This window comes from Spinacia oleracea, chromosome 5, assembly GCF_020520425.1.
Source record: "Spinacia oleracea cultivar Varoflay chromosome 5, BTI_SOV_V1, whole genome shotgun sequence".
Classification (NCBI taxonomy): Eukaryota; Viridiplantae; Streptophyta; class Magnoliopsida; order Caryophyllales; family Amaranthaceae; genus Spinacia; species Spinacia oleracea.
The window spans coordinates 91,516,811-91,544,656 of record NC_079491.1 but is presented as its reverse complement, the minus strand read 5'-3'; the positions used below and the strand labels follow the sequence as shown (position 1 = coordinate 91,544,656).

The window sequence follows — 27,846 nt, the reverse complement described above, 5'->3', positions numbered from 1 at the left end:
GCCGTTCAACTCCAATCTATTTAGAGTTATTGAGTCTTTGTATCTAGTATTGTTTCTATGGTTTTAAGTTTCGATTTTTGTAGTATCTAAGTCGGGTTATTTTACCTTTTGATACCCTATGATCCCAAAGAGCGTTTGAAAAAGGATAAATTTTATTCAAATGGTTTAAAGTTGTATATATGTTTTAAAGTTTCGAGGCCGAAACTTATTTTAAGGGAGGCATAGTGTAATAGCCTTGATTTTTAAGCAGATCTTACTAAGATATCAAAAGTAATCATCGTTTTAAACATGTTCTTATAATTCCTCTTACAAAAAAAAAACAAAAAGTTTGAGATTAAGATTTTGAAACCATATTAGATGGGTGAATAAATTCGAAATTTATTGACTCTTGAGCTAGTTTTTGATAATTATTTCTCGAGTTTTACCTTATGATAAATTTTGGAAATTAATTTGTTTAAAGATTTTAGATTTTGTCATTCTAAAATAAAATTTATTTACTACCAAGGATTTATTTGAAATAAAATATTTCTATTTTAATTAAAAGAGCAACAAAATATGCATAATAATTTATTTCTCTAAACTAATAATTACCAAACTATTTTAATAAGCATTTCTATCCAATTTAAGTTAATTATAATTAAGCTTTTAATATGAATTTTGCTTATTAACCAAATTATACTAATTAAACTCTCCTTGCCATGTGTCACTAGGGTGACAAGTACTCTAGAGGATTCCACCTCCATTCTTAAGCTGAAAACTTTTAAAAAATAAAGATTCCAAACCTCTCATTTCTATCTCTCCTTCACGTGTCTCCCCCTCTCCCCTCTCTCTCTTCACCGTGATTCTCTCTCCTCTGTACGGCGATGGTGTCGCCACGCCGCCGGCACCCTTGGTGTTTCTCTCACCGGCGGAGTTTTTCTTGTTGTTGATTGCTTCTGTCGCTGCCGTGCTTACTCCCCCGCTGCCCTCCTCTTCCTCTCGCCCGTCTCTCCCCTCTCTCACTTTAGTTCATGCCGCCGGCTATGGTGGTTGATGGCCACCAACATCCTAACTCCACCATTGAATGGTAAGTCACTCTAACTTCCTCTCCTATTTGAATCAATTGATTTTAAATTAGGAATCTAGAAACCCTAACTAAATAATTTTTTCTCTTTTTGGGTGTTCCGGCTTCGGTGTTGCCGTTTTGGTGGTGATACCATCTCGTGTGTGAGTGTTGGTTGTCTTGGTGTTGTTTCTTTGCCCTCGTTTTTCCCTGCTCTTCCGTGTCACATCCCTGTCTCCTCCGCCAGGCTCTACCTTCGATTTGTCTCAAGGGTACAATTCCAACCTAAAATTTATTTCATATATATTATTTCGAGTTCTTTTAATTTAACTTTATGACTATAAGAATATAATTTACTACCATATTCTTTTGATTACATAGAAATGATTTGAATTATTGAATTAAGCCGATTTTGATAATATGTTTGAGTGATTTAGATTAATGTTTCTTGATACAAGGAAGGGTTATAGTATAAAAATATAGAGTTTTCCTCAACTGTTTTTATTAATCAAATAAGTATTATAATTATGGTTTCAATCATGATTCATGTCTTGCAACCCAAATCAGTTTTCTTGAGGTAGGATATGTTTCATGGTAAACTCAAACTAAGCTTTCGAAAATCATTTAAATTTCTAAAAGAATTCATCAAGTCCTAGTTGATTCTAGTGAGTAGCTTATTGATTCAAGCTTTTCTGGATGAGGTCAATGATTGGAGAAGGAATAAGGAGATTTGAATCAAGGACTTAAGTGGAGAGCGAAGATCGAATGAGGCTTGGGATGCATGTGTAACGATTCGAGGTACAAATTGTCCAACCAACTTCAATGTTTGGAATTATAATTTTGTGTTTAAGTATTATGAATATATGTAAATATACGTATGTGTGGATTCTAAATGGCGTTTGCAAATTAAAATTAAATTGTGCTTTGGAAAATAATTTGTGTTTCACAAATTGAATTGAGTTTTGCAAATTGTATCGTGTATTCTAAATTGATTTATGCTTTGTAAATTGGATTGAAAGCTTTAAGAATCTTTATTCTTTTGAATGATTATTTGTGCCGAATGGGAAAAAAAATTCAAGTGAGGGATGATTTTGGTTGAAAGGTTGTGTGATTTGATAATTGAGTTGATCGAGGGTTCTTGAGGATTGAAATTGGGATTAAACTAGTGTCATGGTGAATTATGAGATATGTGAATGATTCAAAAGGGTCTTAAATATATATATAACTAACTAATAGTTTTTTCCTTATTCGATAAGATTGTTTTAACATAAAGATTCTATTAAATTTTTATAGAATACATTTCAGGCACACTAAGCTATTAAATAATGAATTCGGATTTGAGGAGAGTATACCCTATTGATATCCTTGGAATCTTAAATGAGTATCACTCACTAACAGTCATTATTTAATCAATGGTCTAGAATATAACCAAGGGAAGGAGTGATTCTAAGTAAAAAGGAATTAGTTGAGAAGAGTGTCCAAAGTTTAATTAGATCATTACAGTTTGATTAATCGTAAGAGAAAGTATCAGCAAGTCTTGTGATTGATATTTAATTGGGTTGAGGATTTATGCTGAGAAATAAAATGAGCTGAGATATGATGAGAATGAAGTTAATACATGAGTAAGGGAATGCAAATGATATTTTGGGAACGAAAGTGCATAAATTGGTAATAAAATGCTTAAGTAGGGGAAAGTAGCCGTGTATGTGTTGCATATTGCTCACATGCGTCGGTGATGAAAAACATTTAAAGCGAGTGCTACAATAGTAGACTCGTAGTTCGGCGGGATAGACCCGTTAAAGCGGCTTGGCCGTAAAGCGAGTGCTACAAAAGTAGACTCGTAGAGGCGGGATAGACCTGTAGTTTGGCGGGATAGACCCGTTAAAGCGGCTTGGCCGTAAAGCGAGTGCTAGAAAAGTAGACTCGTAGAGGCGGGATAGACCCGTAATTAGGGACATGTGCTAGTTAAGTCTTGCAAGCGTATGTTTATCAGGAGGGTGACGATCCCCACCAAATAGAGACAGTTGGCTGAATAACCCCTCTCTATTCGTGTTCACTTTCCCCAACAGTAAGCTAATATGTTGTGATTGTGTAAGCTTTATGCTGAGTTTGAGTTGTGTGTTTTTGCAACGAGTTATAAATTTCTTATGAATGTCTATGTCTTCATTTGAATTGTGTTATGAGAACTTTATGAAGAGAATTATATGTCTATGGAAATGTTGTACCAATGAGTTTCCCCATAATATGTGTATATACTGAGTTCCACCTTGCGTTATAAATGATGGTTTGGGCAAAATTTACTTCTGGAGAAGTACTTGAGCTATCCCTAGGATTAATTGTCAAATAAGCTATGGAATGAAAATGGTTAAGAGTATGGGAGTAATGATGAATCTTAGTTGTGAGCCTAATTATGTTGATATGAATGTGAATTTAGAAACATATAAGGTGATAGTAAGGTCTGAAATTATTGCGAGCATTACTATTGTATCGCTTTCCAAAATTTTGTTTGAATGATAAAGATTTCGTGAAAATCGATTTCAATGAAGTTATAACATTTTATTAAGTGTACTTCCCAAATGGGTTTTATAAGCAAAGTTGCTTTTCAAAGCAAAAATATAAAACTAAAACAAAAATTATTTTGAGCCACCTATCAAATGCATTTTAGGTTGGATATGTGTACTCAGATTTTCGCTGATTTTGTTCAATGAACCTGTCCTGGTGGGGGCAGAGGTTAAATGTTTTGCAGGTAGCGAGAATCGAGTCTTGGTTCAGGTTCAAGGTGCGTAGAGTCCTCCAGATGTCTTATATGCTTCAAGGCGCGTTTATGGAATCTCCAAGTGTATTTAAGTGTTTTCCAATTATTAATGTATTGTATTATTCCTTTCTAAAGCTTTATGGTTTATTATTTATGAATTACATATCCTTGTTGAGTATGGTGCCACCCTGGTGATGTTTGGGAAATGTTATATGCTATATGCTAGAATGATGTAATAGTAGGTGAAAGAAAATCTGACGTAATTTCCTAAATAGTATTTTAGGTCGTCCATATTTAGGGGAAGTGCTGCCGAAATTTTTAATAACTAATTAAGTTTAAGGATCTTGATTAGTATCTTTGCGATAGGCTAAACCCGTGATGAAATCCTTGAAGTTGTTTTAAAAGTTACAGTTCTTTAGCAGGGTTTAAAGTTGTAATTACGTTGATTTTGTTTAAATGAAGACTAAGGGTATTTTAGAAAGCAGCTCGTTAAGGGTGGGCTGTTACATAAAGATCTAACGTAGTAGCTTTACGCCAAAGCGAGGTGCTAATTTAGTTGACTTAGATGGTAAGGCGTCCCAAAGGAGCACGTTGATTGTAGTTTTAACTCAAACAACAATGGCATATGTTGTGGCAATGGGGTAAATTATGGCATTAATTTATTAACCAAGAGTAATTTGGAGATTACTAGCAATAGGTTTTTCTTACCTAGAATCTTAAAAGACTTAAGACATGCCAAAGCTACTTAAGGATTTAGGACTTTTAGGGTCTTGGAATCGTTTCATTCATTTTTGGACAATGTTTTGCTTTTGCATGAATGAAATGTTTAATAGCTTTAATGATTGCATGCTGGCGTTTATTTTAAAGTTATTAAGTTAAGAATGGTTATTTATTGCAAATTCTTTTCAAATGTAGTAATCAAATGGCCGCAAACAATAACAACTCGTTCAACCTGCGTTTAATTCTCGACAAAGAGAAGTTGAACGGCGACAATTTCCTCGACTGGCAAACGAACTTGAAAATAGTTCTAATTCATGAGGAAAAAGAATATGTCCTCGAGGAAGAGTTACCAGAGGCCGTCGGGCCGGAGGTGACTCAAGCCGCCCTTAACCGTTGGATCCAGGCCAACAGGGATGTCAAATGTGTGATGCTTGCATCCATGAATCGTGAACTTAAGAAAACGTTCATTAACTCGGATGCTTACCAAATCATCTCGGAGTTGAAGAACATGTTTCAGGACCAAGCCAGAATCGAAAGATCCGAGACTCAGAGGTTGATCCTTGAGACTAAGCTCAAGAAAGGAGAACTAGTGAGCCCACATGTTCTTAAAATGATTGGACTCTTTGAGAACATGAGAGCTCTAGATTCTGACGTCTCAAATAAGATGGCTATTGACATCATTCTCCATTCGCTTCATAGTGGATATGATCAGTTCAAGTTGAATTACAACATGAACAGCATGGAGAAAACTCTTATTGAGCTTCACGGTATGCTGAAAACCGCTTAAAAGACGCTCAAGCACGAGAATAAGCACGACGTGCTTATGGTGCGTAAGGGAAAAGGCTTCAAGAAATCAGGCAAGGGAAAGGGCAAGAAGGGTAAGGGCAAGGCTACGCCCTTACCTAAGTCCAATGGCACCAGTTCTGGTAAACAGAAGAGGGTGACTCGTTCTCCTGCCGACTCTGAATGCTTCTACTACAAGAAGAAGGGGCATTGGAAGAGGGATTGCTTGAAGACAAAGGAAGATGAGAAGAACGGGAACGTTCCTTCTCCTTCAGGTATGTATGTTATACATTGCAATCTTGCTAATTCTACTTCTTGGGTATTAGATACTGGTTGTGGCTCAAACTTATGTTCCAATTCGCAGGGACTAAGGAGAAGTAGAAGGCTTGATAAAGGCGAGATGTATCTACCCGTGGGAAATGGAGCACGGATTGCTACATTAGCCGTAGGATCTTATTTTATTTCTTTGCCTAGTGGTTTTGTTTTGGAACTAGAAAACTGTTACAATGTTCCTAGTATCACCGGAAACATCATTTCCGCTTCAAGTTTGGATTCTAAAGGTTTTAGTTTTAAATTTAAAGACAATAGTTGTTCTTTTGCTTTGAATGGAATGTTTTATGGTTCAGCACAACAAGAAAATGGTCTATATATGTGCTAGATACGAGCAAACACATTTATAACATAAATACTAAAAAGGCTAAAACTGGTGATTTCGATCTCACATATCTGTGGCATTGTCGATTAGGCCATATAAACACAAAGCGCATGAAATTACTTCAACGGAAGGGAATTCTAGAATCATTCGATTTAAAGAAGATTGATCAATGCGAATCTTGTTTACTTGGCAAAATGACAAAGCGACCTTTCTCAAAGGTGGGAGAAAGAGCAAGCGAACTACTAGGGCTAATACATACGGACGTATGTGGGCCTATGAGTATGAAAGCTAGAGGTGATTTCAGCTATTTCATAACGTTTACGGACGATTTCAGTAGATATGGCTATATTTACTTAATGAAACACAAGTCTGAATCGTTTGAGAAATTCCGAGAATTTCAAAATGAAGTAGAGAATCAACATGGCAAGAAAATCAAAGCTCTAAGATCAGATCGAGGAGGTGAATATCTTAGCCACGAGTTTGATGACCATCTAAAAGAATGCGGTATTCTTTCTGAATTAACTGCTCCGGGGACACCTCAATGGAATGGAGTGTCGGAACGGAGAAACAGGACCTTACTCGATATGGTCAGGTCAATGATGGGTCAAGCCAAACTTCCTTTACAATTTTGGGGACATGCGTTGCAAACAGCAACACTCACACTGAATCGTGCTCCGTCAAAAGCTGTTGAAAAGACTCCATACGAATTATGGACTGAGAAACTTCCAAAGTTGTCTTTTCTAAAGATTTGGGGTTGCGAAGCATATGTCAAGCGATTAATTTCGGACAAGCTGGAACTAAAATCTGACAAATGTTTCTTCGTTGGGTATCCAAAAGTTACAAAGGGTTTTTACTTCTACAACAAGTTAGAGAGCAAAGTATTCGTTGCTCGTAACGGTATCTTTTTGGAAAGAAATCATATTTCCAAATTGAAAAGTGGGAGAATAATAGACCTCGAAAAGATTCGAGACAACAACGAACCAAGAACTCTTTAGAAGCAGTCCAAGGTGAAGAACCTCCAAGTCCTTTAGAAGAGCCAGTGGGAGTAGTTCCTCAAAATGTTGTTGCCCCTCGTAAGTCAAATAGAACTAAGGTTCAGCCGGACAGATGGACAGGCGTCCTCTTGACTGAAAACTTAGACGTTCTAATATTAGATAGTGATGAACCTATGACTTACAAACAATCTATGATGAGCCCAAGCTCCACTAAATGGTTAGAGGCCATGAAATCTGAGATAGACTCCATGTCTGAAAATCAAGTCTGGGATTTGGTAGATTTGCCAGATGGGTTTACACCTATCGGATGCAAATGGGTCTTCAAATTGAAGAAAGACAAAGATGGAATTGTATACATATACAAGGCTAGATTGGTAGCAAAAGGTTACATGCAAGTTCACGGCGTTGAATACGATGAAACCTTTTCTCCAGTCGCTATACTTAAGTCTATTCGGATAATCCTTGCGATTTCCGGGTTTCATGACTATGAAATATGGCAAATGGATGTCAAAATTGCCTTCTTGAATGGTGTTCTTGAAGAGACTGTGTTTATGACGCAGCCGGAGGGTTTTGTCGATCAATAGAATCAAGGAAAGGTATGCAAGCTTAAGAAATCCATTTATGGATTAAAGCAGGCATCAAGGAGTTGGAATAAACGATTTGATTAAGCAGTCAATAAGTTTGGCTTCATCAAGAATCAGGACGAATCTTGTGTATACAAGAAGGTCAGTGGGAGTAAAATTACATTCCTAGTCTTGTATGTAGATGACATACTACTTATTGGAACCGACATTCCTATGTTGGAGTCTGTGAAGACTTGGCTTGGAAAGTGTTTCTCAATGAAGGACTTAGGAGAGGCACAATACATATTGGGCATCAAGATCTATACAGATAGATCTAAGAGGATGATTGTACTAAGCCAGAGCACTTACATTGACAAAGTGCTAGCTAGGTTCAATATGATGGAAGCCAAGAGAGGCCATCTACCTATGACACATGGCACATATCTAAGCAAGACTCAGTGTCCCAAGACATCTGATGAGCGTAGAAAGATGAGTGGAATTCCATATGCTTTGGCTATTGGATCCATCATGTATGCTATGATTTGTATAACTCAGTGCAACGAGCAGGTACCAGTCAGAACCAGGTGAGGCGCATTGGACTGATGCCAAGAATATCCTAAAGTACCTGAAAAGGACTAAGGATCAGTTTCTGGTCTATGGTGGTACAGATGAGTTGATTGTTAAGGGATATACGGACGCAAGCTTTCAAACCGACATAGATGATTTCAGATCATAGTCTGGGTTTGTGTTCTGCCTTAATGGCGGAGCAGTAAGCTAGAAAAGTTCTAAGTAAAACACTGTTGCGGATTCTACAACTGAAGCCGAGTACATTGCTGCCTCAGAAGTAGCAAAGGAAGCTGTTTGGATTCGGAAGTTCATTGAAGAACTTGGGGTTGTCCCCTCCATTAAAGGACCAATGGCTTTGTATTGCGATAATAGCGGAGCCATTGCCCAGGCAAAGGAGCCTAGGAGCCACCAGAAGTCCAAGCACGTACTGTGGCTATTTTATATGCTTCGAGAAATCATTGAAAGGAAAGAAATCGAGATTTGCAAGGTTGGAACTGACAACAACGTCGCGGATCCATTGACTAAATCGTTGCCACAAGCGAAGCACAACGCACATGTAGCAACCATGGGAATAAAGCATATTGGAGAATGACTTTGATTTTCTAAGTTTTGTTTTAGAACATCTGTTAGATCTGTGTTTAAAACAATTGGTTTAACCATTTCATATTTATGAAATTTATTATTTCATATTCATTTAATTTGGTTTAGTATTAAATGATAAGTCCATGTGATTCAAAACATTCAAATGGGATGTCAAGATGGATTCTTCGACAAAGAAACACCCATAAGTGAACTTTAATATTGAAGTCACAAAGGATCCTTAATCCAGGCCATTGAAAAGTGGACGATCAATGACTAATGAAGATTATATTGCAAGTAGATTTGTAGTTCAGTTTCTTGAACTAGATTGACTGGATGTCATAATATTTTGCATAGATACTTATTGGATCTTATATCGGATTGACCATGAAAACACTTTAAGAGATTAAAGTCATGTCATAAGTAGTTCTCATTAATGGTGATTAGAACCATTCCTCAGAACATGAGTGATTATGTCTGCTCCTTTGAGAATTAGTTCGCTTTAATGCTAGCAAAACGTCGCACCGTTAAAGGAGGCTATAAAAGCAGTTATTGGGCGTACTATGAATCATAGTACACTGGTCAAGGCTATAGGTAACGGCCTAGAATCCTAGTATGCGGGTCAAGGTTAGGAAAAATACAATACGAATGTTTTGAGGGGATCTGTTGGGTCTCATAGAGATTCATCGAGTGGAAGGGGGCTCAGTACATGGGGAAACAGTACATTGGAAAGATGTAACATCGGGAAGTACACTTAAACGTTCAGTTCATTAAATACATTTGAAGCGTCGTAGATTTATGTAAGATGGTCACTACCAAAAGAACGAAAGGTAACGACCTAAAACCATAGTATACTGGTCAAGGTTAGAAAAAGGACAAAACGAAGTGTTTGATTTCATGGTTTGTAACCTAATTTTCACATTCCACCTTCCACTATCCACCTTCCACTTGAAACAGAACAAGCCGTTTTCACCATTTCACTCCTTCAACACACGCTAAATACGAACTCAACAAACCTAACCAGTGAAGATGGATTGTTCAGAACCGGAAATACCCTACAGAATTGCAGAGTATCTCCCTTTCCCCTTTCCACCTGCATTTCAAATCCTTATCCTCAAAACCCAGGAGAACTCAATTACAACAAGGACACCACCGACGCAGACCCACCCGCCGACGAAGATAAATTTGAAAAACTTCTATTACCAGGGAATTATGGGTGAATGGGGCCGAGTATGGCCCGGATTGATGAGGGATTATATTCTTAATCCAGATAAAGCACCACACTTTGCGACCGATATGCAGATGGTGCACCCAGAACAATCGGGGAGATTAGTTCCAGCACACATCACAAATCTACAGGATGCAGAGGATATGAGCGAAGTGGCGGCGATTTTGTTGAGATGGTGGATGACACAACATAAAAAAGAGTACTCACCCTTGGTAGTTCCATGGGAACTCCATTTTCTATCGGATCCAGAACCCATGCTTCCAATAGAAAGAAAAACGTTGTTATTACTTGGGATTGGCGAATGGCGGAATGGGAGGCAGGGACAGACAATGTAAAACTATTTCTACTGGAACGAGAGGAAAGTAAGTTGTCCCTGTGTTGTGCTTGGGGGTAAGCAAGGAAGAATGGGAAAACAATGTATGGAGTAAAAAACAAGAACAACGGACTCGAGAAGTTCAGCCCTTATCTAAAGAAGATGGTGATTTTGGACAAGAATTGCTCCTACAATACGAGGAAAGAGTTAGCAAGGCTACCCCCAATTCACCCCCCTATGTCGATTCTGCTATGGAATGTTAGAGGGATAGCAAGAAAATGGTTTACCAGGGACTTTATGTAGCTTATGAGCGACCATGGTCCAGAAATGGCCATCATTACTGAAACTAGGGTGTCTAGGTCCAATGCTGAAGAAATTGCTGAGGGGTTACCTTTCAATTCTTTTGATATAGTTGACCCAGTGGGAGTCGCGGATGGTATCATCATTCTTTGGAACTCGGGTGTTTACTCTTTTTCAGTAGTTTCGAAGGATCCCAGAGCAATCCATGGAGTTGTCCAGGTAAACACAACCCCCTTCTTCTTTATTTCTGTTGCATATGCTAATTGTAAATTTATGGGAAAAATCGAAATGTGGACTGATTTGGGAACATCTCTACTGACGAACCATTTCATGAAAAACATTGTTGATTAGTTCTTGGTGATTTGTACGCATCATTGTAACTTCATTTATTTAGGTTTTATTGATACAAAATTTATCTGGTTTAATAAGAGAAACGCTGATACAATCCTTGAAATCAAGGAGATAAACCAATAAAAGAGAATGTTAACTTCAATATTGTAAAATTGCAGGAAACTCTTGTGTTTCTTGATCCAACCAGAGATGGTATATCTACCAAGAGAAGGGGATAGACTTGCAGACAACTTGGCTTCTGAAGCAAGGAGGAAGAACGAACTTTTTACAGAACATATATATTTCATTTTTGTAAAGAACCTCTGTATGTTTGTTATTCCTCAAACATATATATTTCATCTTGGTCTATTAATCCTTCTTAAGACATATAACGAAATGGTTTGAAACCTTGGTGTGTGTCAAACAGTCCTTTGGTCAGATGCAAAATATTAGCAAAACTAACAGGGATATTAAGATGTAAACAAAAATATTTTGCAAGATAGGCTATTACCAATTACTATCTTAGTACTTACCAGGACTAAAAGATGCGTATTGATTAGTGCTTGGACCTATTCGAAATAGGTTGGTAATTACATAACGTGTGCTCGGTAGTCACTGAAGAAACAACTTCAATTCTACACGATTACAAACAAATGTAAACAAGGCGTAAAGTTACTAGTATGGGGATACAGAAAGGTAATTGGTATGGTGTTGCATATACGTAATGCCTAGAAGGTACCATATCACAGCATGGTAATAGCCAGGTAGTATCCACAACATATGGGTAATTGGTCATTACCATAATCTAGAGTAGGTGACTACCAAGAGAAATAACTGTGCGAATCACTCGGGAAGTTAATTTCTATTAAGGCTTCTTAAGACATAGAACGAAATGGTTTGAAACATTGGAGTGTGTCAAACAGTCCTTTGATATTACTTCGGATAGAATCGATGCAAAATGTTAGCAAAATTAACAGGGAAATTAAGATGTAAACAAAAATATTTTGCAAGATAGGCTATTACCAATTACTATCTTAGTACTTACCAGGACTAAAAGATGCGTATTGATTAGTGCTTGGACCTATAACGTGGGCTTGGTAGTCACCGAAGAAACAACTTCAATTCTGCACGATTACAAACAAATGTAAACAAGGCGCAAAGTTACTAGTTTTTTGATTTGGCGGAGTTCATAACTTTGATAAAAACCACTTCGTTACCGTTAAACAATGGTCATTGTAATAACTTAACCACATATACTCATTCCAACCAAATACGTTTACATATTTACATAGATAGTCATTTACAAATACGATAATCATCACAAACACAACTACACAAGTTAGTACTTTTAATAATTATAAACACTAATAGAAACAACCACACTCGATCATAAAAATGTTGAACCCAACGTACAAATCAATTTAACAACCAAATAGAGTGCTCTTAATAGGTTCAATATCTAGATTCAATTCAATCACCCGTTGTTCCACTGTATCATACTGGGCAAGCAATTGTTTGATATACTCGCAAAGTTGAGGGCGTTTTGCAATGTGTAATGCCTTGTGCAGCGACGTGAACAAATTCCTTTGATCAGACTTTAACCTTTTCTTCTCTTCCTCACAAATTTTAAGGCTGGTTGTCATTTCCTTATTCACTTTTGCAATTCCTTTCTCCGCTTCATCATATCGTTCGAGCAAATACTTCAAAGTTTCTGAATCATTGTCATTTCCTTCCCAATGTAGGTTGGTTGTCCTATCGGATATGCGTTCACGTAGCAATTTCTTCGCCTGCTTGATTTCGTCATTTGCCCTCTTAATGGGATGAATGTCTTGGGGTTTTGGGGGTGGTTTGAATGAGGGATCCATTGATTTTTTTTGATGTTTGAACGATGAATGATATACGAGTTATTAAAATGTACGAACTGCGTACCCTATTTATAGGAAAAATATTACCCATAGAGGGGATATTAATTTTCCTAAAACCGAAATCAAACAACCAAAAAGAATAACTAGAAAATAACTGCCATAAATTGGATATTAATAATTGTTGTTGTACATGTTGAATAATAATAACCTATTAATAATAATAACTGTTCTCTCATCTTGATGGGTTCCCTCAAAAAATATTAATAACTGTTGTTGTACATGTTGAATAATAATAACCTATTGATGATAAATAACCTATTAATAATAATAAATGTTCTCCCATCTTGATGGGTTCCCTCGAAAAATATTAAAAATTGTTGTTGTACATGTTGAATAATAATAACCTATTGATGATAACTATTTATAGGTAATTTTTGTTGTTACCTATAGATGGTAATTACCTGGGATAACGGAAGGTAATTACCTAGGAAACATGAAGGTAATCACTTTAAACCTTATATGATAACTACCATGATTATAAAGTGTTCATGATATAACTACTAACTTACCACAAAATAATTCCAAACATAATTTACCTATTAAACAATTACATAAATATCGTAAGTATTGCATGATGTCGTAGAAATTTTTTGTCATTTCCAAGTAATTTCGTGGTAAGTGGAAAAGTGGTAAGTGGAAAACATATAGTAGTCAACATATTGCTAGGTCATTATCAATAGAATATAGAACATAAATATTTTGAAACCTTGGTCATTATCAAATATTACTTTGGTCATTTTGAACCCACTTCAACGGCTAGTATAGTATATCCGTTATTAAATTCCACAATGTTTTAAGCATGTTATATAATATGAGTTTGTAATTTGATTAATTTGGAGATTTGAAGTGCAAAAATGGGGAGGGGGGGGGGGTGAGAATTTAAGAATCGTAAATAAGAAGGTGAAAATTGAATAAGAAAGAGTAAAAAAAGATAATCACATAATTTGGGTAAAGAGAAGCTTAATTTGTGGGCTCCACGCGCGAATGTTGTCATTAACTTTGTTGTTAACTTTGCCGTTAAAAGGTGGTAATAATTAATTTTTTATTTATATTTTTAGGTGGTAAAATAAAAGTTTGAGAATTTTAGGTGGTAAAACACAAATTCAGATTTTTTTTTTAGGTGGTAAAAGACCAAATTTCCTTTCCATATCCAATGCAAGAAAAATGTTGGCTAACTAAAATGCGGAATACAAAATATTTTCCATATGTAGAATTACCTATTATTCTCTTGGTACGTACCAGGAGGAAAACATGCGTATTGATTAGTTCCAAGTCCTATTCATGTTCAGTTGGTAATTACCCTTCGAGGATACGGTAGTTACAGAAAAAACAACTTCAATTGTTCTATATGACTGTACACAAATGTAAACAACGCAAAATTTCATGTTAAAAGTCTGGCCATGCAGTTGTTTTACACAATGCATTATAAACAGAATTCAAACATTGCCCATACGGAATTAAGTCTATTAACGGAATACAAAAACTAAATTTTAATTGTCTTGGAATACGAAATACACACACTTACTGGGGATTCATATTACACACACTTAATTGTTATACACAACACACAAACAGACACACTTGATGGGGATACGGAATACAGACACTGAATGGGGATACGGTAAACACACACTTATTGGGCAATAGGTGCAGGGGGTGCATCGGCTGGATCGATAAGGGGTCCAGCGGCGGCTGGTGCTGCGGCATCCTCGACAAGGGGGGCAGCGGCATGCGGTGCCGCGACATCCTCGACAGGGGGTGCAGCGACAGGGGTTGCAGCGGGAATTTCTCCAGCAGGTCCAACGCCATCTTCGGCAGCAAGTCCATCTCTATCTTCACCTGCAGGTCCAACGTCGTCTTCGTCTTCAGGCACTACAAACCACCTCTCCACCTTGTTCTCGTTGAAGACCCTTACATTAAATCGCCCATCCTTAGCGTAATAGAAATATATATAATCTCCATTCTTGATATCCAAATCAAGAACGAACTGTTGCCATCCAAGTCCGATAACCACGTTCCCCTTGGAACGCCACAAATCCACGTGCCACCTCCTTGTTGTATGCGCCATTCGTAGGAACCCATGATCCATGTTTCTACTAACAATGTCACGCATCGTATAACTGAAGTTGGACGGTACTTCTTGTAAAACACGCAAAAAATTGTTAATAGCCATCACAAACAACAGTAACATATAAAAAAAATTACATGGAAATAATTGCATAATCACAAGCAAAGTTAGGGCAAACTTTAGCATACCACTGTCTCTCTATTTCTCTCACTGTCAAAGAACAGAATAAAATGCTGGAACTTGAACAACGCCATTGTTGCCGCTTGTTCTTTACAGGATGAAATCGTTTACACGTTTGGTTTCTTATATAGAAGTCGGAAAACGGTTTCAACCGCTTACAAAAAAGGTTATTTCAAAAACCAACCAACTTAGACATGGCCGTCATCAAATAAAAACATTGAGAAAAATAGTAACCACCCCTCAGAAAATAAAACCGTGCCCCTCAGGAAATACATACATGGTTGTTCAAAAAAGACCGAACTATAATCTATTAACACGTCGCCAAATGTTTACATATAAATAATGCGTCATTACCATATCAGTGCGTGGTAATAGCCAGGTGGTTTACACAACATGAAGGTAGTTTCCATGTCTTATCTTGGCACCTACCAAGTAAAATAAGTGTAGGTACCCCATGAATGACTCGAGAATTTAATTTCGGATAAGGTACCCCACTAGTTAACAACAAAATTATTCCTAAAATATGTACCATTTTAAGTTATTTGATTCGTCGGAGTTCATAACTTGGAAAAAAATCACTTCGTTCCCGATATAACTATAGATTGACCATATTTTCACCACCCATCCTTGAAAATTTGGAAAGTTGACTGGTTTTATGAGTGACTTTACCGAAATGGGAAAGTTACAATTTGAAATTCCAACCGAAAGGTAATTCATTACACAAAAATATTCGAACATAACATCCTAAATTCTAATCACTAATGGAACTATTATCCTAAGAATACTCGAACAACATCTTAATTCTACTTGAATAAAACCACTAATGCAACTACAATGACTACAAACATGAAGAAACACATGAATATTAACATATGATCTGCTCCCCCTTTCCTATTCATGAACCTCATTTTCGGGTACCTCAACTCTTCAATCTCTTTGTTCATAGCATTCATCTCGACTTTCATCACCCTTTTTTCCAACAAGAGCTGGTTAAGGACATCCCTCTGCCATGTAGTGTTATCCAAATCTAGCCACCAGAAATATGTGCATCTCCTTGTTTCCGTTTCTTGATCATAGTACTTGCAAGCAATGAATTTTCTACCTGGATTGTCATGAGTCCAAGCAGTTAGCCTTGAAACAGGAGCTCCACAATAACAATAATCCCGTGGTCCATCAACCTGCAACAATTAATTGACCTTTAAACCCCAGAGTAAGAATCCCCCAAATTTTATAAACGAAGAACTCTAATTTAAGATTTTCAAAAAATACCTGCTTCACTACGCGAACCATGCTGATAACAGGGGGAAATTGTCGAATTTTGTTAGTTAAGGAATTTTAATTGGAAAATTCGAAGACAACTTGATTAAATTTGTGGAATTTGATGAATTTGTTTTTGAGCTAGGTTTGTTAATGGAACAACGGTTTAAATAGAGGTAGACGGATCGAAAACAGGAGCCAAAACTCTTAGAACCCTATGATGTGGGCTCCACAAACGGAATATGTGAACAGGTCGTGATTTGACGGAACTGTTTGATGCCTGGTTGGTACCATGTCATCGTTTAGTAATGGCCAGGTACACACAGTATACTGTAAATAACCTAAGGATGCAGGGTGATTACCTTCTACTTAACATGGTGACTACCAACAATCAAAAGTGTTCATGATATAATTACTAACTAACAACTAAATAATTCAAATTACAATTTCAGCTAAGGTACCCACTAACAACCAACAAAATAATTCAAAAAATAGCTACCGATTAATCTAAAACAAATAACGTATATATTTCAAGATGTATTACAAATGTTTTGGAGGATTGATCATTACCATATAAAGGAATTAAAGATCTGAAACCAAATATTTTGAAACCTTGGTCAGTATCAAATATTCCTTTGGTCATTTCCATATATAATGGAAACAATATGTTGGCTAACTAAAAAAAACGGACATCTACATATATGAAACAAAATATTTTTCAATAATTGTAATTACTATTCACTATCTTGGTACGAACCAGTGTAAAAGAATGTGTATTGATTAGTTCTTAGACCATGTTTAAATTGAAAAATGACTTTCTCGCCGCTTGTTCTTTACGTGATAAAATCCTTTATAAGTTTGGTTTCTTATATAGAATTCAGGGAAAAATTAAACGGGTTCAACTGCTTAAAAAAATAAATTACTTAACAAACCATTTTTGATAGAAGTATACAACCATTAGAAAAAGATTGACTACACCTAAGAAACTTAAACCGTGTTCATGATAAAGGTATTTTCCGTCGTTGAATGAAACGCACCTTATGAAACAAAATTTGTAAACTCCTAACTAACCGGCTATATTGACTATAGCGGCAAGCATAGGGATCGTCCCAAGGAAACAGAGTAAAGTGAGTTCAATTGTTAAGCTAGTTTAGGACGGAGTTTGAATTTGAATTATCGACTATAATTTTAAGCTATCAAACAAGTTTCGCAAATAAAGGAAAGTGTTAGGGAATTGGGGATAGACTAGGGTAATCGGGAAAGAACAAAGGCTAATCACACAATTACGATGCAATGACTTGACATATAGGGGAAAAGCAACTATTGACGAGCTCGCCACCTCTCGGATAGAGCGCGCTAAGTCCTCCAATCTAATAAAAGCTCTCGCATGACCCTAGGACTAGACAACTCGCAATTGAGACCTACTTTTAACATGCATCATAGAGATTCACAATCTCTTTTCAAATCAAGATGAAGCACTCCAATAGATCCTAATTAAACTAGCATTTGCAACTACTAATTCACTAGACATGGAATTCCTAGCATCAAATCAAATTTAATCACATCAATAATCAACAATCATCCTTCAATTTCCCCCAATTTAGCCCTAGTTTCACTCCTACCCCTAACTAGAAACTACTCACTACTCCTGGTTTTAACTAAGGAAATGAAGGATTCAAAGCAACTAGACATTGAATTGAAAAGTTGAATTAAAGAATCAAGAAACTAAGAATTCAATTGAGAATCAATGGGAAATAAGAATCAACAAAAATTAACATCAAAGCAATTGAACAATAAAAAAACTCAAGAAGAATAGCAAAGCACTAAAGATTGAATTGAAATTGCAAAAATAATTCAAGAGTTTAAAGAGAATTACAAGTTGAAGCTTCCCCAAATTGAAGTTTCTCTCTCCTACCAAGCTTGAAGAACTAGGAACTATCCTCTCTAATTTGCTGAAAAATCTAATTATGAATTAATGTTTTTTTAATAAAATCTAAAAATCTATTTATATGTTCCCTAGAATTAGAAAATTTAAACTCAAAAAGTGCCAGCCCGCGCAGCCGTGCGATCGCGGAGACCCAGGTGCGATCACACCGGTGCTAGCAAGCAACTATTTTGTGCGAACAGGCTCAGGGACAATTATCTCTTTCGTACCGTGCAAACACACGAAAATTCCGTGCGATTGCACGGCCCTGAGATAGAAAAAATCCACAAAATCTTCATGGGCTCGCACGAGAATCCTGTGTGTGCACACAAAGATTCTGTGCGAGCGGGCTGAAATGGCGTGCGAGCGCACGCAAAACTGGAAAGTTCCTGCATCGATTTTGTGATTTTGTGCGAACACACAGATCTGGAACTCGGTCGCACAGTCTGCTTGACTTCAAAACCAACTTTTTCTGACCCGTGCGAACACACGAAATTTCCATGCGATCGCACGGGCCTGCTTCGAGCTATTATCCACTTGTTTTCCATCTTTCTCCAATAATTCCCCGAAAAGTTCAATGATGGAATAAGGACATATAAATGCAAAAAAAAGCTATCTAAAACTACCAAAAATCATCATAAAATACTACAAAAACCTAAGCTTAGAGCGACATAAATGCCGCTCATCAAACTCCCCCAAGCTAGGCGTTTGCTAGTCCCTAGCAAACTAAGCATGAGAATAGGGAAGAATGAGCACATTATTTAGATTCTAAAAACTACAAAAACGAGAACTACAAGAATATACAACCTAACTCACTTTCGTAGGAATCACTGTTTCATTTAAGCGCATGCAACAAGCTCTTCAAACCCCACAATCGCTCATGAGGGCGAGTGGGATCTCGCAAGGGTTTCCAAAGAGAACAACCCATAACTCTTCCAAAAACTTAATCAAGGCAAGACCTAAAAGGAAAACAAACCAAGAAAAAGAAAAAAAGGAAAAGAAAAGAGAAGAAAAGAAAAGAAAATGAAGTAAAATAAACTACAAAATCCAGGAAACGGACTTTTAATATGGAACGAGCACAAAGAATGCTAATATTACTAAATCAATAATTGAATGCACGCTAACAAATGTCCTAAGTCGAGTTAAGGATTCAAAGTATGAAGCATAGAGAACTAAGGGTTCGCACTTGCCTATCCCCCTTCAACCGATCTTACCGCGTCAACTCTCCAGATCCCATTCACCCTCAAATATAGCTTCTCGTGACGCCGCGAAGGCGCCGGAAAAGACAAAAATTGCAAGAGAGGAGAGAAGGTTACTCGACATCTTAGCATGACAATCCCATTCCATAAATTTGACTGATTCCTCCCTCCATCGACAATGACTCAACTCAAAAGGGTCAAGAGGGCTTTTGTGGCGTAGCGTATAGGCTAGGGGTAAGGGCGTGGAGCAAATTTGGAAATTGGTGCTCAATCCTAAAGTGAAGCGCAAAAATGAATTTACTCAAGCAAATCGAACCACAACAAACTCATACCACTTATTTGGGGTACCCCCAAGCTTATTCAACAACAAAACTAAACTAAAACTCTTTTTGCACTTTTCTTGATTTGATTTTCTCTTTTTTTGTGTTTCAAATGAAACTTTTCTCATTGCCTTGTTTTTCTCTATTTTTGGCTTTTTCAAAACTTTCCTTTCGCTTTTTGCCTTTTATTCACTATATACATCATATTTCCAAAACTTGTCATTCTAACCAAAAACAATCATTCCTCATCATGTACATAATCATCCAAAATATCAAGCATAATAACACAAAGCTTCACTATCACTTCTAAGGGTGAAAATAAAACAAAGGTTAATAGGCTTGAAATGAGCTTATAAGAAATGAAGGGGCAAGGCTCAAATGGCTATCAAGGGGGAAAATGCAAACAAAAATATATGAAAAAAATAGAAAATAATGTCCTAAACTAAAAAAGAAAAGAAAAATAGTCTCCAAAAGAAATGCCTCTATCGTCCCCTAAAGTAGTTCGGTCGCGGTCTCTGGAAGGAAATAGTCAAATCCGGGATATGGGAAAGTCAAGCCAAGGATCCATGCCACTCAAAAATATATGCTTGTGTTTGGGCTAAAATGAACATGATCCTCACAAATGGGAGCAAATACTACCCTCTCCGGTTTCAAGTCACTAGAGAGAACGACACCGTCTTACCACAAACCAAGGGTTCAAGACTCATGCTACCCAAAGTTCTAACCGACTACCTTAACACCCAAATACTAGACTCGAACCAAGACATTCAAAACCGTATACACATCTACCACTTAGGAATAAAAGCATTCTAAACTACAAGTTCCATTTTTATTATGCCCGAATCAAGAATAGTCCTAAAAGCTAGACAAACTTGCCTTGACAAAAGGAAAGGAAAACAAAGAAAAAGGAAAGAAAAAGGAAAGAAAACAAAAGAAGGAAACTAAAACAAAAGAAAACAAAAAGGAAACTAAAATCAAAGAAACTAAGGAAAGAAAGCATTAAAAGTATCTACAAAGCACACAAATGCATGAATTCATTGGCATGAACAATCACAAAGTAACCACACAATAGAATCTCCCCCAAGCTTGAATTAGGCCATGTCCTCAAAGCCTAAAACAAAACAAGGAGGGGCACAACTACCCATCCAACCAAATTCCCCACAAGAAATATGCACGCCCAAAGAATGCATGTGAGATAGAAAGATATTACAGGAGATGTCATGGGAGCAAGTCCCGCAAAGAACCGAAAAATCAAACAAACTCACCAAAAGATCAACGAGCAAGGCAATGGTGGAAAATTTGAACCCACACCAATGAAACACACTAAGAATATGCACAAAACCCGCGGGGTGCCTCCCGGAAGCGCTTCTTTAACGTCACTAGCTTGACGGTCCCCCCCCCCCCAATTCATGTGGGGTCCTTTAGGTCAATGATAGCAAACGAACCAAGAGAGTCACCCGTATAATAGTGCTTGAGCATATGACCATTAACCTTGAAGGGGCCGGAATCTTCTCCCCGAATCTCAATCGCACCATGTGGGAACACTCTCACAACATCAAATGGGCCGCTCCACCGGGACTTGAGCTTACCCGGGAATAACTTCAAACGAGAATTATAGAGGAGGGCTTTCTCTCCCTCTTTGAACTCTCTTTTCTCAATACGGGCGTCGTGATATTGCTTAGAACGAGCCTTGTAGATACTTGCCGAATCATATGCATTCATTCTTAGCTCTTCAAGCTCATGTAAGTCAAGTAAACGCAGCTCACCCGCACAAGAAAGTTCGAAATTCAATGTTTTAATGGCCCACATAGCCCGATGCTCCAATTTGTAGACACCTACTTTTGTCCCCATTCCCGAAAGGGAAGGTTCGATGATGAGAACATAAAATCTCCACTTGGCAACGCATCTCGTATAAAATAACGAATCTCAATCACCCTTTTCATTTCACCCGAAACCTGCTATTTATAGAAACCTGCTATTTATGGAAACCTGCTAAAAATAGTAACTGTCGTAATGGGTAGTTGTTATAAGTGGCAAGTCATAAAAGATAGAAACCTGTCAGAATTAGGTGTTGCACTCCAACATAAATCCTAAATGAGATAGAAATTGCGAGAGGAATGCTATTCCTAATATGATTCGAAAATAAGAGTTACGTATTAATTAAAATCCTAACGAGCCTAGAGTTCGTAACGGGCCCAGACGCATTCCGTCGTAAAGTTAATACGCACTAAAAGACTCGAATAAGTCTCAAACACTCCGGATTCTAAGAGTCCAAATCTGACAAAGAAAACGGCCCAAACCCTATTTTCAACGCCTGGCTCTGGGCGCCGAAATCTTCGGCGCCCAGCCCTGGGCGCTGAAAATACCTGGGACGTGTTCTCTCCTAATTCTTCTTGGATTAGAGCTCTACAATTCTATCTTTCCACGAACTCTTTTCTATAAATATAGCCCCAAATTCGACGTGAAAAGAACACGGACAATTCATATTCTGAGTATTGACTCCAACCCCTAAGCCCAAGCCTCACGCTGCGAAATTGATCACGCGTTCTGTCGCAATCGATCCAAAAATCGAACAGAACGTATCTTGTCCCGTAACTTGAGATTCGTTAAATAAAAGGAGAAATAGCAAAGTCAAAGTGGTTAGTTTTCTGAGAACCGTGACACACCTCTCAAGGGTGCGTCGTAATATGTCCCTTCGCATGATTTAATTGGTTTCCTCGCCCTTTATATAAACTGTTAAACTAATTAAATCTGATTGTTCTATCACTCCTAATAAAGATAATATTTTGGGAAATTGGATTATCATGCTAGGTCCCTTAAAACAATCTAAATTAGATAATCGCGATCGATCTAGTATTATATGGTGCATATTGTTAAAATCAACTCAGAATAGTTTAATAGTTATCGCATGTCCCTTCAATTATTTATGCTGAGCTAGTAAGGATATCCTGCCTCTGGAGTTATCGACGAGCGAGTACTCCTCTCGGTAGTTACAGTCCCCCGAACCCTCAATCTCTACCTTGCGGGTGTATGTTGAGAGATCCCCACACCAGGGATCACAAGGGAACCTATGGCCGTCGTGGTCAAACATAATTGCACTCCCTTTATGTCACGATAACCGGGTTTTGTCAGTTTTTCTCATTGTCGTTAAAAACTGAATGGCGACTCCTATATTACTAGTCAATTGGGTGTAAACTCACAGGAAATCCAATTACACTTGATTTGACAAAAAGAAACGTCACACCCACGAGGGACGAGGTCACGCATTAGCCTCGTGCTTTTTCGACCCCCTCATAGTGGCGACTCCACTGGGGATAGTGAAGGAAATACTCGTGCTCGTAGGTAATCAAAATAGCCGAAGGGTGAAACGATCCTACCCCGCGTTTATTTCCCCATCAAGTTGGGATGACCTGAAAATCAGCATATTAATGTGAACGGACAGAACCGCATAACGAATCTTGGCTCCCTCAGGGAGTTTGGACTAAGGATACCCATCGCCAACCGAGGTGTGCATACGCTTCGAATGTTTTCCACTCGGCACTTTCGCTAGTAGTACACCCGTCCCAAACCCAATCGCTCGCCCATTAGGTCCCTCTCATTGGTGTATGCCCCCTTGGCTTACATCGTGATTGGCCTCTTGGGCGAAATTCATCTGTTGAAGGCACTACCTCGACCGGGGCATGTGTTGGATCTGCGATAGAAGCGGTACCAAGCCAGGCGCAAATACTACCCATAGAAGCCTATCATAAATTACATGACATATTATTATTGCCTCATGATGTAATGTTAGTTATGTGTAGCGAAATATGTGATCGTGTGTGACAAACAATGCTAGAAAACCAACGACCTTAAAAATTGCCCAAACATTCATAAACCAATTGGCCAAAGAGTTATACCAAAAATACGTGTTCCGCAAACCCGAACGATCGCCACAAAAATAAGCGACGCTCGGGATGGCCCGTAACGAATCCCACAAACGCTGCACAACGCGTAAAGGACGTTATTAGGAAAGCACGCAAAATCAAATTCGCATAAACAAAAAGTAGACGCAAACAGAAAACGAGTACCAGTCAGGGACACATTTTCAGGGCCCCTGGCTGGGCGCCAAATATTCTCACGCCCATCGCTGGGCGCTGAAGTTGCTGCCTGGCCTTTTGGTCAGGCACATCAGCCTCGGTGCCCGCGCATAAAAAATACGTAGTAGTAAAAGAAAATTCGTGAAAATTGCTGCAAGGGCGTACGAAAAGGCACTCAATTCTAAAGAACGACTTATAAAATAAACAACTCTTTGTGTAGTCATTAGGCCTCCTATGACGACAATGTCCGGCACCAAAACCGAGCATGCTAATTAAATGACCTTGAATGTCACATGGGCAAAGTATTCAAAAAATAATGTTCAATTAGAGTTTTCAAGGAAAAATAATGTTCGAATGAAAAATAAATCCAAGTCTAGACTAGGCTATGCCAAAGTACAATCTAAATCCTAAGTCTTAGTTGTCTTATCCGTAGAATCGGTCCTAATGATTGGTGTCGTTCTGCAAGTTAAAAGGTTAAACCATATTGAGTCTCCCTTCCTAACATTTAAATAAATAAGCACCCATATGTAATTGTCATCCCTTGCTAAGAATCTACGGCCTCAATACTCTCTCTCACCAATAAAAAGAATATATTATAGTATTTACAAAATGGAAACAGTCACATTCTGAAAATCATTCCCCCATAAGTCGCACAACCCCCAAAGTTAACCTAAGGTGTCAATACCATTAGCAAAAATTAATGGCCTCAAAGCTTATGATCACATTGGGTCACGACTATCATAGTCCTCTCGAGCCACTCACTCCTTGAAATACTCCTAAGTACGGACTAAAAGATTTTCCATGAATGCAACATGACGAACCATGAAAATACCCAAATCGGCATGCGATAAAGCTACCATCGGGGTAAAGCAATACACACTAAGAGGGAAGCCGCACTAATGATTCTAGTCTTGCAAAAATAAAAATTCGATCTCCCCAACTAACTACCTTGCCAACATTAAGCAAAACGGCGCATGACAAATGAACACCTACGGATTAAAATCTAAAGTGTTAACCAACGAAAGTTATGGTCCAATTAGCCTAAGTCTGAAAGTTGCTTGGTCAAGTATTATAGGCTTACGCCACGTCATTATTTTGAGTCTAGGCCACCTCCTTATATTCCTACACGGGTTATAATCAGAAAAATTAATGAAAGTTCGAGTCTAAATCACAACTTCCAATTAAATCCCGAAAACTAGAATCTTAAAAGAAGCAAAAAAATTATTTTTGATGTAATTCTTTCGTTAAATTTCAATAAGGTAAAAACAACATTTTAAATCTACGCTATTTGCACATTTTAAGAAACAACTAAATACGCTTGCAAAGTAAGACAATTTAAAGGTCCACCCTAGGCCAACTAAAATTAAAGGTCCACCCTAGGCCTACTAAAGTTAAAGGTCCACTATAGGCCTACCAAATGAGGCTCACTCGGTCTCGCCTCGTGACTCAAAGACCACAACCATCTATCTTTTAGCCCAAATAAAAAAATTTATCCCATGCCAAAAAGAAAAAAATAGAAAGAGAAAAGGGAGAGCGAAAAGAGCGAGCCATGAAATACTTAAAAAGAAAAAGAAAAGGGAGAGCGAAAAGAGCGAGCCATGAAATACTTAGCCCGTACCTCCCAAAGTGCGAAATTTATCCAAGTAAACGAAGGAAAAGAATTGAGTCAACCAATCCAAATCATGCCACAGAAACTACATAAAGTTCTACGATGTCTACCCTTTCCAATCCTTATGTTCTTAGACGCCTTCGCTCTGAGGCCCCTGTTCAGCTCATTTAACCCATCCATGTTCTCATTGCCATAACTCAAGAAACCATTACCTCGACTCTTGTTCTTGAACTTGTTATCAACTGCAAACCACGTACGGCCATTGCCACGTGCGTCATACCCATTATTTCCAAAACCTGCTCTTACACCACCATTAGTATAATGGCCATATAATTTATTTGGATACATCCTTGAGTCGTCCCCATACTACTCATTGGCCTAGGTTGATGTAAACTCATGACACTAGTGTTTTGGGCAAATTCGACTTAGAGACGAGCTTGCCTTTATGAAGGTGCTAACAATCGATCGAGCTAGATAATTGAAAATGGTGAGAGCAAGATGTAATAGCATAGGATAATTGTTGGTTTATTACTCGGAAATCATGTATGTAAAATAGACAAGACTAAGTCATCTTATAGGCATTCATAACAAGAATGTAACGTTTATGGAATAATTGCCCATAATTAGATAATAAATACGTAATGAAGGCCGGCTTCATCAAAGGTTTGTAACGGCCGTTTTGAGCCCAGTAGTTGGGAATGCCGTTCGATTAATGCCACCTTGCGCCTTGTTGGCAGCCACGTAAGCAATGCTTGCCATGTATGCCCACGTCACCAAGAGGGTATTTTTCCCCCTAACAATTGTCCCCAAACCCATTTTGAATTTATTCCGGGAGGTTCAAAAAACGAGAAATGGGTTTCACGGAAGGAAAAAACGGAAACCGCCTCTTAACCTCCCCAACACTGACGGCGTCAAGATCATGATGACTTTTGCCTTGGAGACGTCAACCGTCCATCTGCGCCAATAAATAGGACTGCGCTTCCAACCATCCGCAATCACTTCTGCAATCTCTCTCTTCTCTTTCACAGAAAAAATGATCGGCGCTCTTTCTCTCTCCTTTTTCCAGGTAACTGCTCGGCTTCCTTCTTCTTCTCTTCTTCTATCTTTCTTCGATTCCTTTCATGTCGCAACGAATGGGGACGAAATCCACCCGTGCGAAGAACAAGAGAGTGGTGGTGGAGTGCGATCTGACTGAGGGGCCGATTTTCAGCCCTACCCACATTCTAGACAAAAAGAATGCTCGGCCGGCCACTTGGGGGAAGCAGGATGTGGAGGCGCTCAGGGAGGAGTGTGGTTTTCCTCCGTCGGCGGTAATTCGTTTGCCGCAGCCCGACGAGCGGGCCGATTGGGTATCGGACGGCTGGGTGTGCTTCTACGAGTATCCCTTCAGAATTGGGTATACTTATCCCTTCTCGCCACTGGTGCGAGGAGTTCTAAGGGCACTAGCGGTGCCGCCGGCGCAACTGATGCCGCAGGTCTGGAGGGTGATGCACTTGGTCGACCACCTGGCCAGCAAACTGGACATGGAGTTCTGGGTTGAGGACCTTGTGTACACCTACAAGGTCCAGAATTACGGGGCTGGTAGGTACTTGTTGCATGTCAAGGATGACAGGGAGGCTCTTCTTGGTGCGGACAAGTCGAACGACCGCGGGTGGATGGGTCGGTTCTTTTTTGTGGAGTTGGCTAGTTTAGGGCCCGACTTCGACTTCTTGACGGGGGAGTGGATGGCTAGAGGTATTTTGTTTGTTTTTGGTGTTTTTTGGGCTTGTTGATTTGACTTTGTCTCACTTCTGTGTTTTTGTAGGTGCATCCTTCGACACAGTTGGTGTTGGTGCCGAAGCCATAGAAAAGACTGTTGTGCTGTTGGGGGTCCCTCTAACGGACAGAGCTTTCATCGGCCTCAAGTTCGAACGCGAGGAGCCTTCACAAGAAGAAGAAGTTTCTGAACCTACGAACATGTCGACATCAACAGGTAAACATGGGTTAGGGTTAGTTTACATTTTGTTTGGGTTCGTCGCCCTTTTTAATACAAAATGCAAATTACAACTGCTGTGACGAGACTGAGTCGTCAAATAAATACTATCAACAGGTACTGGCCCGTCGACACGCTCTGGCAAGGCCCCATCCGCGGATGCATTGCTGAGGAAGAGGCTGGAGTCACTGGGAAGTGTGTCTCGAGCCAAACCCATCACTGTGTTGTCACCACCGAGGCCGCCAAAGGCTTCAACTGACACCACGGTGACGGAGGAGACCAGCTCGCTTCTGCCTGCTGAGAAAAAGCTGCCGCCTCCATCTCGGAAGAGGAAGCTTGCGGTGGAGTTTCCTGACGACTATGGGTCGGCAGATGCACCACGGGTTCAGCTTTGGCCAGAAGTCGATCGTCTCTGGATGCCGTCGATCCGGGAGCGTCTCGGATGCATGGAGGGTATGTGTTTGATTTTTCTTGTAAATTTCTTCG

The 27,846-nt window shown here is 38.6% G+C and overlaps 1 protein-coding gene and 1 long non-coding RNA gene across 4 annotated transcripts; one reads left to right on the top strand and one right to left on the bottom strand.

The window, feature by feature from the left end:
• The first annotated feature begins 763 nt into the window (after positions 1 to 763).
• Positions 764 to 3,983, top strand: LOC110775047 (uncharacterized). 3 transcript variants are annotated; one of them, XR_008921531.1, is made up of 3 exons: positions 764 to 1,314; positions 1,709 to 1,840; positions 3,771 to 3,983. It is a non-coding gene; the product is annotated as an uncharacterized lncRNA (long non-coding RNA). The 3 variants fall into 3 exon arrangements; XR_008921532.1 differs by having other exon boundaries at positions 765 to 1,314; positions 1,730 to 1,840; XR_002529640.2 differs by having other exon boundaries at positions 770 to 1,314; positions 1,744 to 1,840.
• Positions 3,984 to 21,110: 17,127 nt separating this feature from the next.
• LOC130461695 (uncharacterized) lies at positions 21,111 to 21,425 on the bottom strand. Its single transcript, XM_056829866.1, has one exon. The coding sequence runs from the start codon at positions 21,423 to 21,425 to the stop codon at positions 21,111 to 21,113; it is 315 nt and encodes a 104-aa protein (XP_056685844.1).
• Positions 21,426 to 27,846: the final 6,421 nt, after the last annotated feature.